This window comes from Vipera ursinii (assembly GCF_947247035.1).
Source record: "Vipera ursinii genome assembly, chromosome: 6".
NCBI lineage: Eukaryota > Metazoa > Chordata > Lepidosauria > Squamata > Viperidae > Vipera > Vipera ursinii.
In genome coordinates this window covers 50539511-50553228 of record NC_139515.1, presented here as the reverse complement: position 1 = coordinate 50553228, position 13718 = coordinate 50539511, and the positions used below count along the sequence as shown (strand labels likewise).

General features: G+C 37.9%; 1 protein-coding gene across 1 annotated transcript in view; it reads left to right on the top strand.

Annotated features, from left to right (window-relative positions):
• The window catches only part of SLC6A15 (solute carrier family 6 member 15), a gene marked incomplete at its 5' end in the record, with an annotated part of 29098 nt that extends 17342 nt beyond the window's left edge, over positions 1–11756 (top strand). The window contains 6 exons of the mRNA XM_083366657.1: positions 1450–1691; positions 1795–1984; positions 3064–3256; positions 5817–5976; positions 8661–8823; positions 11258–11756. Of these exons, the coding sequence (XP_083222783.1) occupies positions 1450–1691; positions 1795–1984; positions 3064–3256; positions 5817–5976; positions 8661–8823; positions 11258–11629 (1320 nt within the window). The 3' untranslated portion in view covers positions 11630–11756. The remainder of the gene's footprint in view (positions 1–1449; positions 1692–1794; positions 1985–3063; positions 3257–5816; positions 5977–8660; positions 8824–11257) is intronic.
• Between the last annotated feature and the right edge of the window lie 1962 nt (positions 11757–13718).

Here is a 13718-nt window from a genome sequence, read left to right as displayed (position 1 = left end):
GGTTTTTACTTCTAAGGAAGTGAACATATGATTGCATCCTTAAGTCCATAAATTCATTTTCCATCAAATAATGAGTAGATGTAACAATACTTGAACTAAAAAAAAAACTCAGAGAAATGTGATTTCTGAAATGTTGAGGGGAAAATAAAACCAGAAAGAACTTTTCTAGGGTAAGATTACATGACTGACAACAGTAAGACTATTCAAAAGCAATTGGAAATTGAGAATAAAAACTGTGTATATAGTGCCATCTAGTGATTTAACTATGGTATGTCAACTTGGGAAGATTTGTTTATATGATAAATCTCAATAGAAGTATTTAGATAGAAAGTGTTTCCTATTATTGAAATGTACACTTTTAGAGAACAATCACTCTATCAGCTTATAAAAATATTTGGATTTCCTTTTATTATAAGAATGCATTATGTTTAACAAGAATATTGAAATAATGGACTGTTTTAAAATTTCTGTTTGTTAGATAATACTACTGATATTTGGCATATATCAAAATCCAGAAGCTGTGATCTTAGATCAGCTTTTAGTGGAGTAAACACCATTGAACTAATAACACGTTCATCAGATTAGATGGGCACAGATGTGTGCCATCAATCTGGCGTTAGCTTCAGCTACTGAGTTGTTCTGTTTTCAGAAAGTAAAATTTACATTTCCGTTTAAGATCTGTTCAATCTATTTATTTTCTATAATTGATATAAAGGTGAAAAATAATTTTAAAAATTCCCCAAATCTTGGTTTTTCAAGAAATGTTACACGTTGTTGAATAAATCATTCAAATACTAAAAGCACTTTTTTCTCAAATTCCTGAAAATAGATTTTTCTTTTTTATATAGGAATCATAGTTTTACTCTGATTTTGATTTAGAGATTAAGCAGCAATTAATAATAAGAATTATTCATTTGAATCAGTCATTTATCAATTTAGTTCTGCTGGGTTGTTCTTTGTTATTTCTGACATGCCAAAATTTCTCTGGGAAAATTCCAGTTTTTCTTAAGAACCATATTGACAATATTATTGGTAAAAGTTTATTTTTACCTATATAAATGGAAAATATTAGCAAAATTTTTAATGTCAGGTTTAAGTAATATTTGGAATATGTTTTAGCTAATTTTCAAAACGAATAGAAGACAGAATATACTCTTGGTTATCTAGTGCAGTGTTTGTAACTTCCACAACTTTAAGATGTGTGGACTTAAATTCCCAGAATTCTCCTTGCTGGCTAGAGAATTCTGGGAGTTGAAGTCCACCTATCTTAAAACTGCTGAGGTTGACCAATACTGATCTAGTGACCATTATCAAATTCAGATTTGGCCTGAGCTATGTTTTACCACCGAAAAGTGATATTTACAATGTTTCCTCATGATTTCTTCCCTCTCTGCTTAATGGAAATGCTGCATTTTGTAGTTGACTTATATTATATCTGATTTCAAACAGCTTGAAATAATGCTGGAGCCTAAGGTCTGGAGAGAAGCTGCTACTCAGGTGTTCTTTGCCTTAGGACTTGGATTTGGTGGAGTCATTGCCTTTTCGAGCTACAACAAGAGAGACAACAACTGCCATTTCGATGCTGTTCTGGTGTCCTTCATCAATTTTTTCACTTCGGTGCTGGCAACTTTAGTGGTGTTTGCTGTTCTGGGCTTCAAAGCAAACATCACAAATGAGAAATGCATTATCCAGTATGAATATTTATCCATTTTTATAGAATATTTCATTGAGGATTTTCCATTCTTATTCTTTTGTGTGATTGTGTGCCTTTGCATTTTTGTGCTTGTTTTACAGAAATTCTCAACAAATTATCAGCCTTCTGAATAGTGGAAACCTCAGCAAGGCTATCATACCTCATCATATTAATTTATCAAGTATTACAGCAGAGGATTATAATCTGGTTTATGATATCATTCAGAAAGTTAAAGAAGATGAATTTCCTCTGGGTTTGAAACCATGTCAAATTGAAGATGAACTTAATAAGGTCAGAGTAATAATTCAATTCATGATACAAAGTTTACAAATGACCAATTGTTTTAATAAACCTCTAGTCCTTTGAGAATAGCATTGCTTTTCACTTCCAAGGAATGTACTAAATCAGAACTTTGCCTCAAGTTTCCTTGTTTATGTTCTATCCATTCCCATCCCTATCAAGTTCATAACTGGAACAGTTTACTGCTGATATTAAGGAATGTACAAAATCCATAGCTGGTGTCTTTATTTTTCCATGCAGTAAGCCACTACTGGCCATTCATTCATTCATTCATTCATTCATTCATTCATTCATTCATTCCCATAGGGCAGGGCTGTCAAACTGCTGGCCTGTGGGCCAGACATGTCACACAGAAGCCGCACCTACCCCATTGCCAGCAATGACAAAACAGTCCCGATATGTCACGCAATGTCACATGACGTCGCGAGTTTGACATGTCTGCCATAGAGTAACTCTGGGTGGCTTACAATCATAAAAATCTATCTATCTATCTATCTATCTATCTATCTATCTATCTATCTATCTATCTATCTATCTATCTATCTACCTACCTACATCGAAACATAAATAAATTAAAACCAAACATTAAAATCTAAAGACATGTGGAGAGGGTGAGAGTGGAATGGGGGAGATGGGATCTGTTGTTAATCAATCACCTCCTCTGTGCTGTTCCTCCTTCTTAGCCAATTAGCAGAGCCACGTCTTTAAGTCCTTATGAAAGAAGGGTTGGGGCCAACCTCACATTGAGGGGCAAGATGTTCCAGAGGGCAGGAGCAACAACAGAGAAGACTGGCAAAGACTGGACCCCACCAGCTGGAATAATTGGGTTGACAGGACCCGCAGGACGGGCCATTATATCAGTGTTACTGCAATAATGAACAAAGAAAACTCTTGGAATAAAACAATGATCAGACAATCATCTTACTCAGCTTGCTGTCATAGCTTTAATCAGTACCATCTATCCCTGCTCCTCTTCACTAAGTGTGTTTGTTCACCATACAGTGTCTCTTTTGTCTTTTCAAGCTTCCTCTTCTTGACCAATTTTAATCACTGAGACTTCTTCTTGACAGGCTGTTCAGGGAACTGGTTTAGCTTTCATTGCCTTCACAGAAGCCATGACACACTTCCCTGCTTCTCCTTTCTGGTCAGTGATGTTTTTCCTGATGCTGGTAAATCTAGGGCTTGGCAGCATGTTTGGAACCATTGAAGGCATCACTACACCTATAGTTGATACCTTCAAAGTGAGAAAAGAAATTCTGACTGGTGAGTTGGCATATGTTTCTTTCTTTGAGGTTATCTGCAAAAAAAGAGACCTCAACAAAGTAGCTTCCTAATTTGATTTTATACTTATGGAATGCTTTTTTCCCAGTAGAAAAGGTGCTTTTATTCCTCTTTGAAACCCCTCCTATCACAGGACTGTTCAGAGCAAATTAGGAGCATGTGCAAGTTACTGCAGGGGAGAGATAGAATTGCCTCCCTTTGATGATAGACGTGATTCTGTCAATAGAAGACCACATGGGTTTTATTAGAAGTGTGCCAAGCATTTCAAGTTCAACATTTTCAATAGGCTGTTCTGGTCTCAAAGGAAGCGCTCATGCACTTTTCTGACCTTACTAGCAAGGTCAGAACAGTAATAGAATACTTCCTATAAGGATGGAATAGTCCATCTCAAATATGGAACAGCTGTTCAAAGACAAAAAGGGATTTTTCAAGAGCCAAATTATTCAAATGGAAATTATTTAATATACTTCTTAGATTCTATTAATCCTTGTTCTGAATATTTAGACCTGCTTGATTGTTACCAAGGCTGGCCATGAAGAGGTGCTTTGGAATTAGTGAAAAAAATCAATGTTTCTTTTTGTGTGCATTTGAGTGCGCCTTTGAGTAAGGGCTCACTCCTGGTGACTGCCTAGAGCAGGGGCCTTCAAATTTGGCCCTTTTATGACTTGTGGACTTCAACTCCCATAATTCCTCAGCCAGGCACGCTGACTGAGGAATTCTGGGAGTTGAAGTCCACAAGTCATAAAAGGGCCAAATTTGAAGGCCCCTGGCCTAGAGAAGTCCCTAAAGTTCCCTTTACAAGGTTTTTCAAAAGTTGTTTGTCATTGCCATTGCTGTACTGAAACTTTTAAAGTATCACAGACTCTTTTTAGGATAAAGGAGTTTCCTATAGGATTATGTGAACCCAACTTTTGAAGATAGCTTATCACGCAATCCTATGACCTTTCTTTTAAAAGACAATTTTGTCTTTTTTTTTCTTCACACATCTTATGCATATTTCTCTCTTTTTTAACATTAGTAATCCTCCATTGGAATTTTAAATATTATAACCAGTGTTTCCAAGTATTTAGGACAGATGTGGGTATCCTTTTTGGTGGATAGGTACATTTGTGAAGTTGCTCTTAACAAATTGGTGCTCTAGGAAATTTCCAAATTAAAATACAGCTATCGTGATAGATATCAACAGAAAAAAAATCTTTTTTTCTGGGCAAGTAAGCATAGCCCCTATGATGACTCATAGTTATATATTCTCAGAATAATAATAATAATAATAATAATAATAATAATAATAATAATAATAATAATAATAATAATAATTTAATTTTTATACTTATGGAGACCATAAGTATTATTTTAAATAAAGTTAATGCTAGGTACTACCAGATTATGCTGAAGGTGCATCATAGTACCTAAATTATATTATTGTTATTTTGTTATTGCTCTGTGTTTCTACTGAGATAAGCACTCAGAACAGATAACAATTTTTTTAAAATAAATACAGGTAGTCCTTGACTTTTGACTGCAATTGAGCCCAAAATTTCTGCTGCTAAGAGAGACAGTTATTAAGTGATGTTTGGCCCCTTTGCCACCTGTCTTGCCATAGCTGTTAAGTGAATCACTGTCGTTATTAAGTTATAATATGATTTTTAAGTGAATCTAGCTTCTCCATTGACTTTGCTTGTCAGAAGGTCACAAACGAAAGTGTAAATTAGGATATCTGGAAAGATATCCAAAAGAGAGACAGTCTATCTGTGCCGTTCAGCTTCTCATGTTTTCCCAGTTTTAATTTCTTCATCTTTCTGGATCCCTTTGCATATTTCTTTTAAGCTCAGATTAAAATTGTTTCATATTTGGTGTGTACTTCTGTAAACTATTTGGAGGTCTTTTTGCCTAATACATGTTCTATGATAAGCTGCTTCCCTAACACAATACAGTAATGAAAAACAGTTTCCACTAATGTAGGCATTGGAGAATTACATCAGAACATTTGAAGAAGTATGTTTAAAGAAAAGTTTATTGATTCCTATTTCAATTTAAATCAATATAATTATATCGTTTGAAATTTGGTTTAAACCAAACATATTGATCCCCATTCCAACATATCATAGTCACAGGAACATAAGAAACTACCTTATATTAAATCAAATCACTAGTCTGCTTAGCCCTGTATTGCTGATTCTGACTTGCAGCAGTTGTCCAAGGTTTGAGAAGAATCTTTTTGTGCCTCTATCTGCCCATGCCAAGGATGAAATCTTAGAACCTGGAAAGTATGTGTTATGCTCTGAAGCCACTCTCCAAATATTCTAAATAATAATAGAATCTTCCCAGTCCTTTTTCATTTCTAACACTGGGAATTTGTACCTAGCTAAGTAGGAAAAGAGTCATTCCTAGTTTTGCCACATATTTCTAGATGAAGATTAGAGGATAAACAAAAAAAGGGAAAAAGGAAAACGGCCAAGCTGCAGTTTGATCTCAAAAAGAAACAATGACAACAATACCAAAAACACACAACCTCTACTCTTTTCTTTCTGTTTTCTTCCAGTTACTTGCTGTCTTCTAGCATTCTGCATTGGCCTCATATTTGTGCAACGGTCTGGTAATTACTTTGTAGCAATGTTTGATGACTACTCTGCTACACTGCCTCTACTTATTGTTGTCATTTTGGAGAATATTGCAATGAGTTACGTTTATGGAATAGACAAGTAAGTGCATATACTGCATTCTTTAATATGCAATACTGCTAATAATTCTGAAGGTTACAATTTTATTGATCTAAAGGGCAGGGTTGTCTTGCTCTATAGGAATGAGTAGAAGATGGCAGAAGGCAGGGAAAACGGGAGACTAAAGAACACATTTTCTTCCCTCTAAGGATCATTTTCTCTGGTAGGCACAAATACAACAGGAGGCAACTGTTTGCAGTACTAAAATTACATATATTTATTGAAACAAAGCTTGTATACAGTTGTCTTTCTAATATATTACTTAGTTCTAGCACAACATATATGGGAGATGCACATCACTAATTGTCATGAGTTTGTCAACTGTAATAAAGAGACACCAACTAAATTAATAATACTTACCAAAAGTTGTCTTGTAGCTATTTATTCCAGAAAGATTTTGTAATGCAGAAAAGATAATGGGAGAAATAGCATGCAAAAATCAGGAAACAAATTGTCAACCTATAGAATGCAGACAGTCTTATCACATCCACAGCCTTCCCCACTTCACACAGAGCCTAAAAGGATTAGACTCTGGCCAACTGGTTTTCATTGATCTTTCATGGAATTGTGTTACAATTCAGAATACTATTTGGAGAAAGGTCCAGCTAGTCTTGGGTAGTTCTTGATAGTGGAAGTTCAATTTTATCTTCTCCTGGTCTTTGGTACGTCATTCTTTAAGATCATGTCATAGACCAGGGGTAGGCAACCTTGGCTCTTTTATGACACATGGACGTGAACTCCCAGAATTCCTGAGTCAGCTATGCTGCATTTGTTAATTTTGTTATCCATCACAATTGTCATAAAGGGTTATTTATTGAACAAGTTTGCATAGAGGTTACATTCCATTCAAATACAGTTAGTGCTTAGTTTCTGGATATTTAAAGCATCCTTCAGAGACATGCCATAATAGCTGGCAAACATTTTTTTGCTGAAGTTCATAGATATAATTATCAGATACAATGACATAATTTTCTCTGTCTCATGCTAGGCATCACAAAGAACATTTAGATAAGAAGCATATTTGCAAAGGTAGCACTGTATTTTTAAAATTATTATCCATAATATTTATAATTCATACATATACTGTATATTTCATGGGAAAGGTGTATGTCATTGTTAATACTTTTCATTTTTAAATTAACTAGAATGTTTTGCTTTAATTCATACGTTTGTTGTTGTTAGCTGCGAAGTCATGTCCGACCCCGCGACCCCATGGATAACGTTCCTCCAGGCCTTCCTGTCCTCTACCATCTTCTGGAGTCCATTTAAGCTCACACCTACTGCTTCAGTGACTCCATCCAGCCACCTCATTCTCTGTCATCCCCTTCTATTGCCCTCAATCTTTCCCAGCATTAGGCTCTTCTCCAGTGAGTCCTTCCTTCTCATTTGGTGGCCAAAGTATTTGAGTTTTAGCTTCAGGATCTGGCCTTCTAAAGAGCAGTCAGGGTTGATCTCCTCTAGGACTGACCGGTTTGATTGCCTTGCAGTCCAAGGGACTCGCAGGAGTCTTGTCCAGCACCATAGTTCAAAGGCCTCAATTCTTTGGCGCTCAGCCTATTTTATGGTCCATTTTTTACTGCCATACATTGCAACTGGGAAGACCATAGCCTTGACTATACGCACTTTTGTTGACAGGGTGATGTCTCTGCTTTTTAGTGTGCTGTCTAGATTTGCCATGGCTTTCCTCCCAAGGAGCAAGCGTCTTTTAATTTCTTGGCTATAGTCCCCATCTGCAGTGATCTTGGAGCCCAGGAAAATAAAATCTGTCACTACCTCCATTTCTTCCCCATCTATTTGCCAGGAATTGAGAGGGCCGGATGCCATGATCTTGGTTTTCTTAATGTTAAGTTTCAACCCAAATTTTGCACTCTCCTTCTTCACTCGCAACAAGAGGCTCTTTAGTTCTTCTTCACTTTCTGCCATTAGAGTGGTATCATCTGCATATCTTAGGTTGTTGATATTTCTTCTGGCAATCTTAATTCCAACTTTTGATTCATCTAGGCCTGCCTTTCTCATGATGTGTTCTGCATATATATTAAATAGGCAGGGCAACAGTATACAGCCTTGCCGGACTCCTTTCCCAATTTTGAACCAATCAGTGGTTCCGTGTCCAGTTCTCACTGTTGCTTCTTGGCCCACATATAGTTTTCTCAAGAGACAAATAAAATGGTCTGGTACGCCCATCTCTTTAAGAACTTGCCACAGTTTGTTATGATCCATACAATCAAAGGCTTTAGCATAGTCAATGAAGCAGAAGCAGATGTTTTTCTGGAACTCTCTAGCTTTCTCCATGATCCAGCGTATGTTGGCAATTTGATCTCTAGTTCCTCTGCCTCTTCGAAATCCTGCCTGTACTTCTGGTAGTTTTCGATCCACATACTGCGGGAGTCTAGCTTGTAGAATTTTAAGCATAACTTTACTAGCATGAGAAATGAGTGCAATGGTGCGATAGTTTGAACATTCTTTGGCACTGCCTTTCTTTGGAATTGGAATGTAAACTAGTCTTTTCCAATCCTGTGGCCACTGTTCATATGTTTAGTAATTCATATATGTTGGGATGACAACTCTCAGAATTTCCATGTGGCTATTCATGGTATCTTGGAAACTAGAATTTTGGGAAAGACTACAGTGGCTTTTGAATTAATAAAATGTCTCCTGTTTTCCAGATTTATGGAAGACTTGAAAGATATGCTTGGCTTTTCACCAAATCAATTCTATTATTATACATGGAAATATATTTCCCCAATTGTTTTATTATCTTTGCTGGTAGCAAGTATTATCCAAATGGTATTAAGCCCCCCTAGTTACAGTGCATGGATTGAAGACAAGGTGAGTGATGCCTAAAAAAAAAGAGAGAAAAAAAACACGGAGCATTAATAATTTAATGGTGTATATATAAAGGGTAGGAATGCATTGGCTCAGTGGGTTAGGACGCTGAGCTTGTTGATCAGAAGGTTGGCAGTTTGGCGGGTCGAATCCTGAGTGCCGCGTAACACAGTGAGTGCCTGTTACTCGTCCCAGCTTCTGCCAACCTAACAGTTCGAAAGCACGTAAAAATGCAAGTAGAAAAATAGGGACCATAATGGTGGGAAGGTAACAGTGTTCTGTGCGCCTTTGGCATCTAGTCATGGCGGCCACATGACCACGGAGTCGTCCTCGGACAAGCGCTGGCTCTTTGGCTTTGAAATGTTGATGAGCACTGGCCCTAGAGTTGGAGACAACTAGCACGCATGTGCAGGAGAACCTTTACCTTTACCTTATATAAAGGGTATATGTTATAATAAGCATATAGAAAAGAAGCAATTTAAAGTTATAATGTATGTCTCAAATGACTATATCAAACAACTTATAATACCCAGTAAGCATGTTTCCTCACTAAGAATCAGCATTGTGACCTAAAACTCTTTAGGATTGTCCTCTGGGCAGGAGGGGAGCGGATAAGTTGTAGATGTTGACGAAGATGATGAAGATAACAATAACAACTCCAAAAATCTCTTAGTAAAATAAATTGGATGGAGCAGAGATGCTCTAGTGCAGTAGTCCCCAATTACCAGTCAGTGGCCTGTTAGGAACTAGGCATCACAGGAAACCATACAGTAAATTGCACATATGAGAGGTCTAGGTTGCACGCTTCTCCTACTTCCCTGGTCTGTGGACAAATTGTCTTCCACAAAACCAGTCTCTGGTGCCAAAAAGGTTGGAGACTGTTGCTTTAGTGTCAGTAGACAGTATGATTGGATTCCACTTCTTACTCTGTGTAATAAGGTAAGCTATTCAGGCAAACCCTATTTTTAAGCCATGATGAGAAATCTCTAGCCAGCAGGATCAGGTTAAGCTATGAGGTATTTTTACTCAGCTCTAAATGCTTCTAATTAAAATCCTCCCACTTTCAGAGCCTAAGCCTATATTCCCTTCCTAGATAACAGCCATAATTTGGGCTTCATTTCACCTCACCTTTTCCATCTAAATCAAGAGGTATGTTATGACCCAGGTGGTCAAGGCAAGCCAGGCCTTTAGAGAATTATTTATTTCTCTCTCTTTTTTTAAAAATCCCATTTATATCCCGCCCTTCTCCGAAGACTCAGGGCAGCTTACAATCTAAGCACAAGTCAATGTGCTTAGCAATAGCCTTCATTCTATGTATATGCCTGCTTATTAGGGCTTTCAGCCCCCCCCAAGTGGCATTATTACAAAGTCAGCTTATTGCCCCCAACAATCTGGGTCCTCATTTTACCTACCTCGGAAGGCTGGAAGGCTGAGTCAACCTTGAGCCTGGTGGGATGCGAACCTGCACTAATTGCAGGCAGCTGGTGTTACTTAAGGAGGCATTAGCCCACTGCTCCACCAAGTCTCTTGACAAATGTTCCAGCTAACAGCCCTCCAATAATTGGTAAGGCTCCACCCTCATGTTACCCTGAAGGCAGCCACCCTCAGTCCCTCAAACAACAGCCCCTATAGTACCAAAAAAGTCCCCAGAGTAGGAGCATGCTCACAGGGTCCAGAGTTCCAAGTCCAATCCACCAGGCATGGTCCAGGCAGAATACAAAGACAGTCCTAAGGACAAGAAACGGATCCCAGAAAAGAAGCAGTTCCAAAGCCCCAGTGAAACAAAGGCCAAACGTAATCACCAGAGCAGGGCGAGGTCCAAAACAAAATGTGAAGCGCAATCTTCCAAGTGAGACAAAGCAAACAGCAACAGGCATGAGTAAAAGCTGGGGGAATGTAAACAATTGTTCCTGGCAAAGACTAACTCCCCACAACTTCTTAAGTTACTCCCTTCCAGGTGTTCCTTGTGAGGAGAAGTGCGGTGATCTCCTCCCAAGTAGCCTTGCAGCCTTTCTCTGGACTTGTCTATGTTCCACTCTCCTTGCCCTTGGATCGAGTGGAGCAGGCAGCTGTTCCTTGTCAGAGGAGATTGGCTGCCTATCAGCACCACTGATAGGTGGTGATCAGTAGCCGATCCTCCCCTGTGTCTGTGCAGGCAGGCATCTCTCTGTCTGGTCAACCATCTCCCTCCAATATCTGAAGGGCCCAGGACAGCATCATCCTCAGCCCCTGGCATGTTTTCCCTGTTGGAAGGTCCCAGCTCCAACTTTTCCTTCTCCTCTGAACTGGCCTCTGAGGGGGCCATGACAGGGTGTCATGTTGCTTCCTAGGATTGGGATTAAGCCATTTATAAAATGGTAGTTGAAGAGAGAGGGCAGTGTATGTGTTGACTTATCATGGAAACATGTGCTAATGATACTTCTCTTGGACCATGCAGGCAAGCGAGGAGTTGCAGAACTACCCAACATGGGGGCTGATTGTTTGCATTTCTCTAATTGCTCTGGCAATGCTCCCTGTCCCAGTTGTCTACTTGATTCGCCGCTGCAACCTTATTGATGACACTTCAGGTAGTTTGGCAGCTGTTTCCTATAAAAGAGGGCACATTATCAAGGAACCAGTGAATCTTGAGGGAGATGATACCAGCCTGATCCATGGCAAGAGTCCAAGTGAAGGGCCTTTTCCAACCTTTGGCAAAAACATTTACCGAAAACAGTCTGGCTCTCCAGCAGTGGACACTGCCCCCAACGGTCGTTATGGTATCGGCTACATAATGGCAAACATGTCAGATATGCCAGAGTCTGACTTGTAGCTGCTAAGCAGTACTGATGTCTTTGCTTCTATTAAGCTACTGAACATTTGTTCTCTTAAGCGAAGTGATCAGCTTCCCTTACTAGAGTGCAATCTCAGGTGCCCCATGACTTCATTCTTCAAAATATTGTGACATGTGGTGCAGAAAGCTTGAAAAAAATTCCCTTTGGCTTGATTTTCTGGTTTCCATTTGTACTGAAGGGAATGCATATAACAATAAATTAGTGATGGCCTAGCTTTGTCAAAAAAATGCCAATTTTTAAAACAAAATTATTTTTGCATTTAATTTGAAAATTTTCTATCTTTAAAATACAGGTGTTACCTCAGTTTGTAGCAATTTTTTAAGTGAATTCAGATTTCTCTATTGCTGTAATTGGAAAGTTCTCCTTTGTTCCCACAATTTAAGTCCCCTTCTGTGTATTGGAAAAATTAGTTCCAAAGAATTCACCAAGCCTGTATTTACTGCACTTATTTGTACATATGTTTTGTAGATACCCTATACTTTTTTTAAGCTATCACAGTTGCTTAGGCTACTTGCTGAGTTTTAAGAAAAGCAAACAACATTTAAAGCCCTGCAGATTATTTTCTTACAAGTAATAGCTGTATAGATCAGTAGTATTAGACTACCAAGTATGATTATGCTGGAAACACAGAATTCCTCAGTCTCTGGAGAACTGCATATGATGTGGCTGTATTTTACATACTGTATTTGGTTTTTCAGTGTGAAAATGATATAAGCATGAGTCGCTCTGAGACTCTTATGAAACTGTGCAGATTCTGCATTTTTCTAAGCTGTGTGCCTAAAACAAACGAACAAAAAGCCTCCCTCTTCCTACTATTTATTGTGGTTACAAGATTACATACATTATATTTATATACAATATACTTGTCATGTACATATGTATAGTAATAATGTATGTAACTGCTTCAAAACCTGAAGCAATATGGCTTTTAAAAAAATATGTTTTGCTTTTGTTCTCATGCAAAGAGGAAATCTTCTCATCCCAGTCAATAATCATCAAGAACTGTATGCCATTACATTTAAACTAAGAATAAAAGAGTGAAAAACGGTTGCTTTGTATTTTCTGTCACCTGGATACATGTGTATGTCTCAAAAGAATCATAGAAGTAGTTGACCTGAAAGAATCCCCTTGAAGGAATGTGTTTCAAAGCCATGCATTCTTACATTGTCCCCATCAGAAGGACAATCCCTCCTATATTTTTTACCTAATATCACTAACTGGAGATGATGTATAATGGAAATCTATCAGAACTTGAAGTTGTCAGGTTTGGTAAAGTTGATATAACCAGTTTCTGCAGAGTAATAGGAATTACATTCTTCTTACTGATTTAATGTTACCAGCTCATTGTTTCTGCTGCTCTCCTAAGAAAGATTCTGGGCATATCTTTTAAGAACATGTAAACATGCATAGAACATTTGAAGTTATTATTTATTTATTGTTATTACAAGATCAGAAAAATATTTTTTCTCAGAGAGCAAAGAACACAATGGCTTAATATAGGTAGGATAACATAAAACATATTTTTTACAATAGTCCATTGTAACTTCTGTACTTGAGACCACAGAAGTTGAGAAGCAGCTGATAGGATGGATGAAGGAGGTCCTAAAACCTTTATTTCTCCTGTTGCATGGTTTATTCACATTCATGGTGTGTATGCTTCTGTGTAAGTAAGAATGTAATATTAATTCATTCCTTTTAGAATGAACACCCTGCAACTCTGCAGAAGTCTCAGGTAACAACCCATTCTAAACAGCTGAGTTATGACGTAATCCAGGAGAGCTACTTATAGTCCATTGAGCCACAATTCCTTGCCAACAGCTTCCTAATAATCCCAAATCCAATTAACCATGGAGATCAACTGGATGTCTCAGACTTCCATATTGGGCTGCAGAAATGGAAGAACTCTCATAAACCATTAAATATATTAAATGGCTGCAAAGAAAGCAAGAACTCTCATTTGTCATTGCCATGTATTTGTAATCTAAATTATCTACCAAAACAGATCATGAGGCAAAAGATGCCCAGTATTAACATTCAAAGACAGGCTATTGATAATACATCCCCATA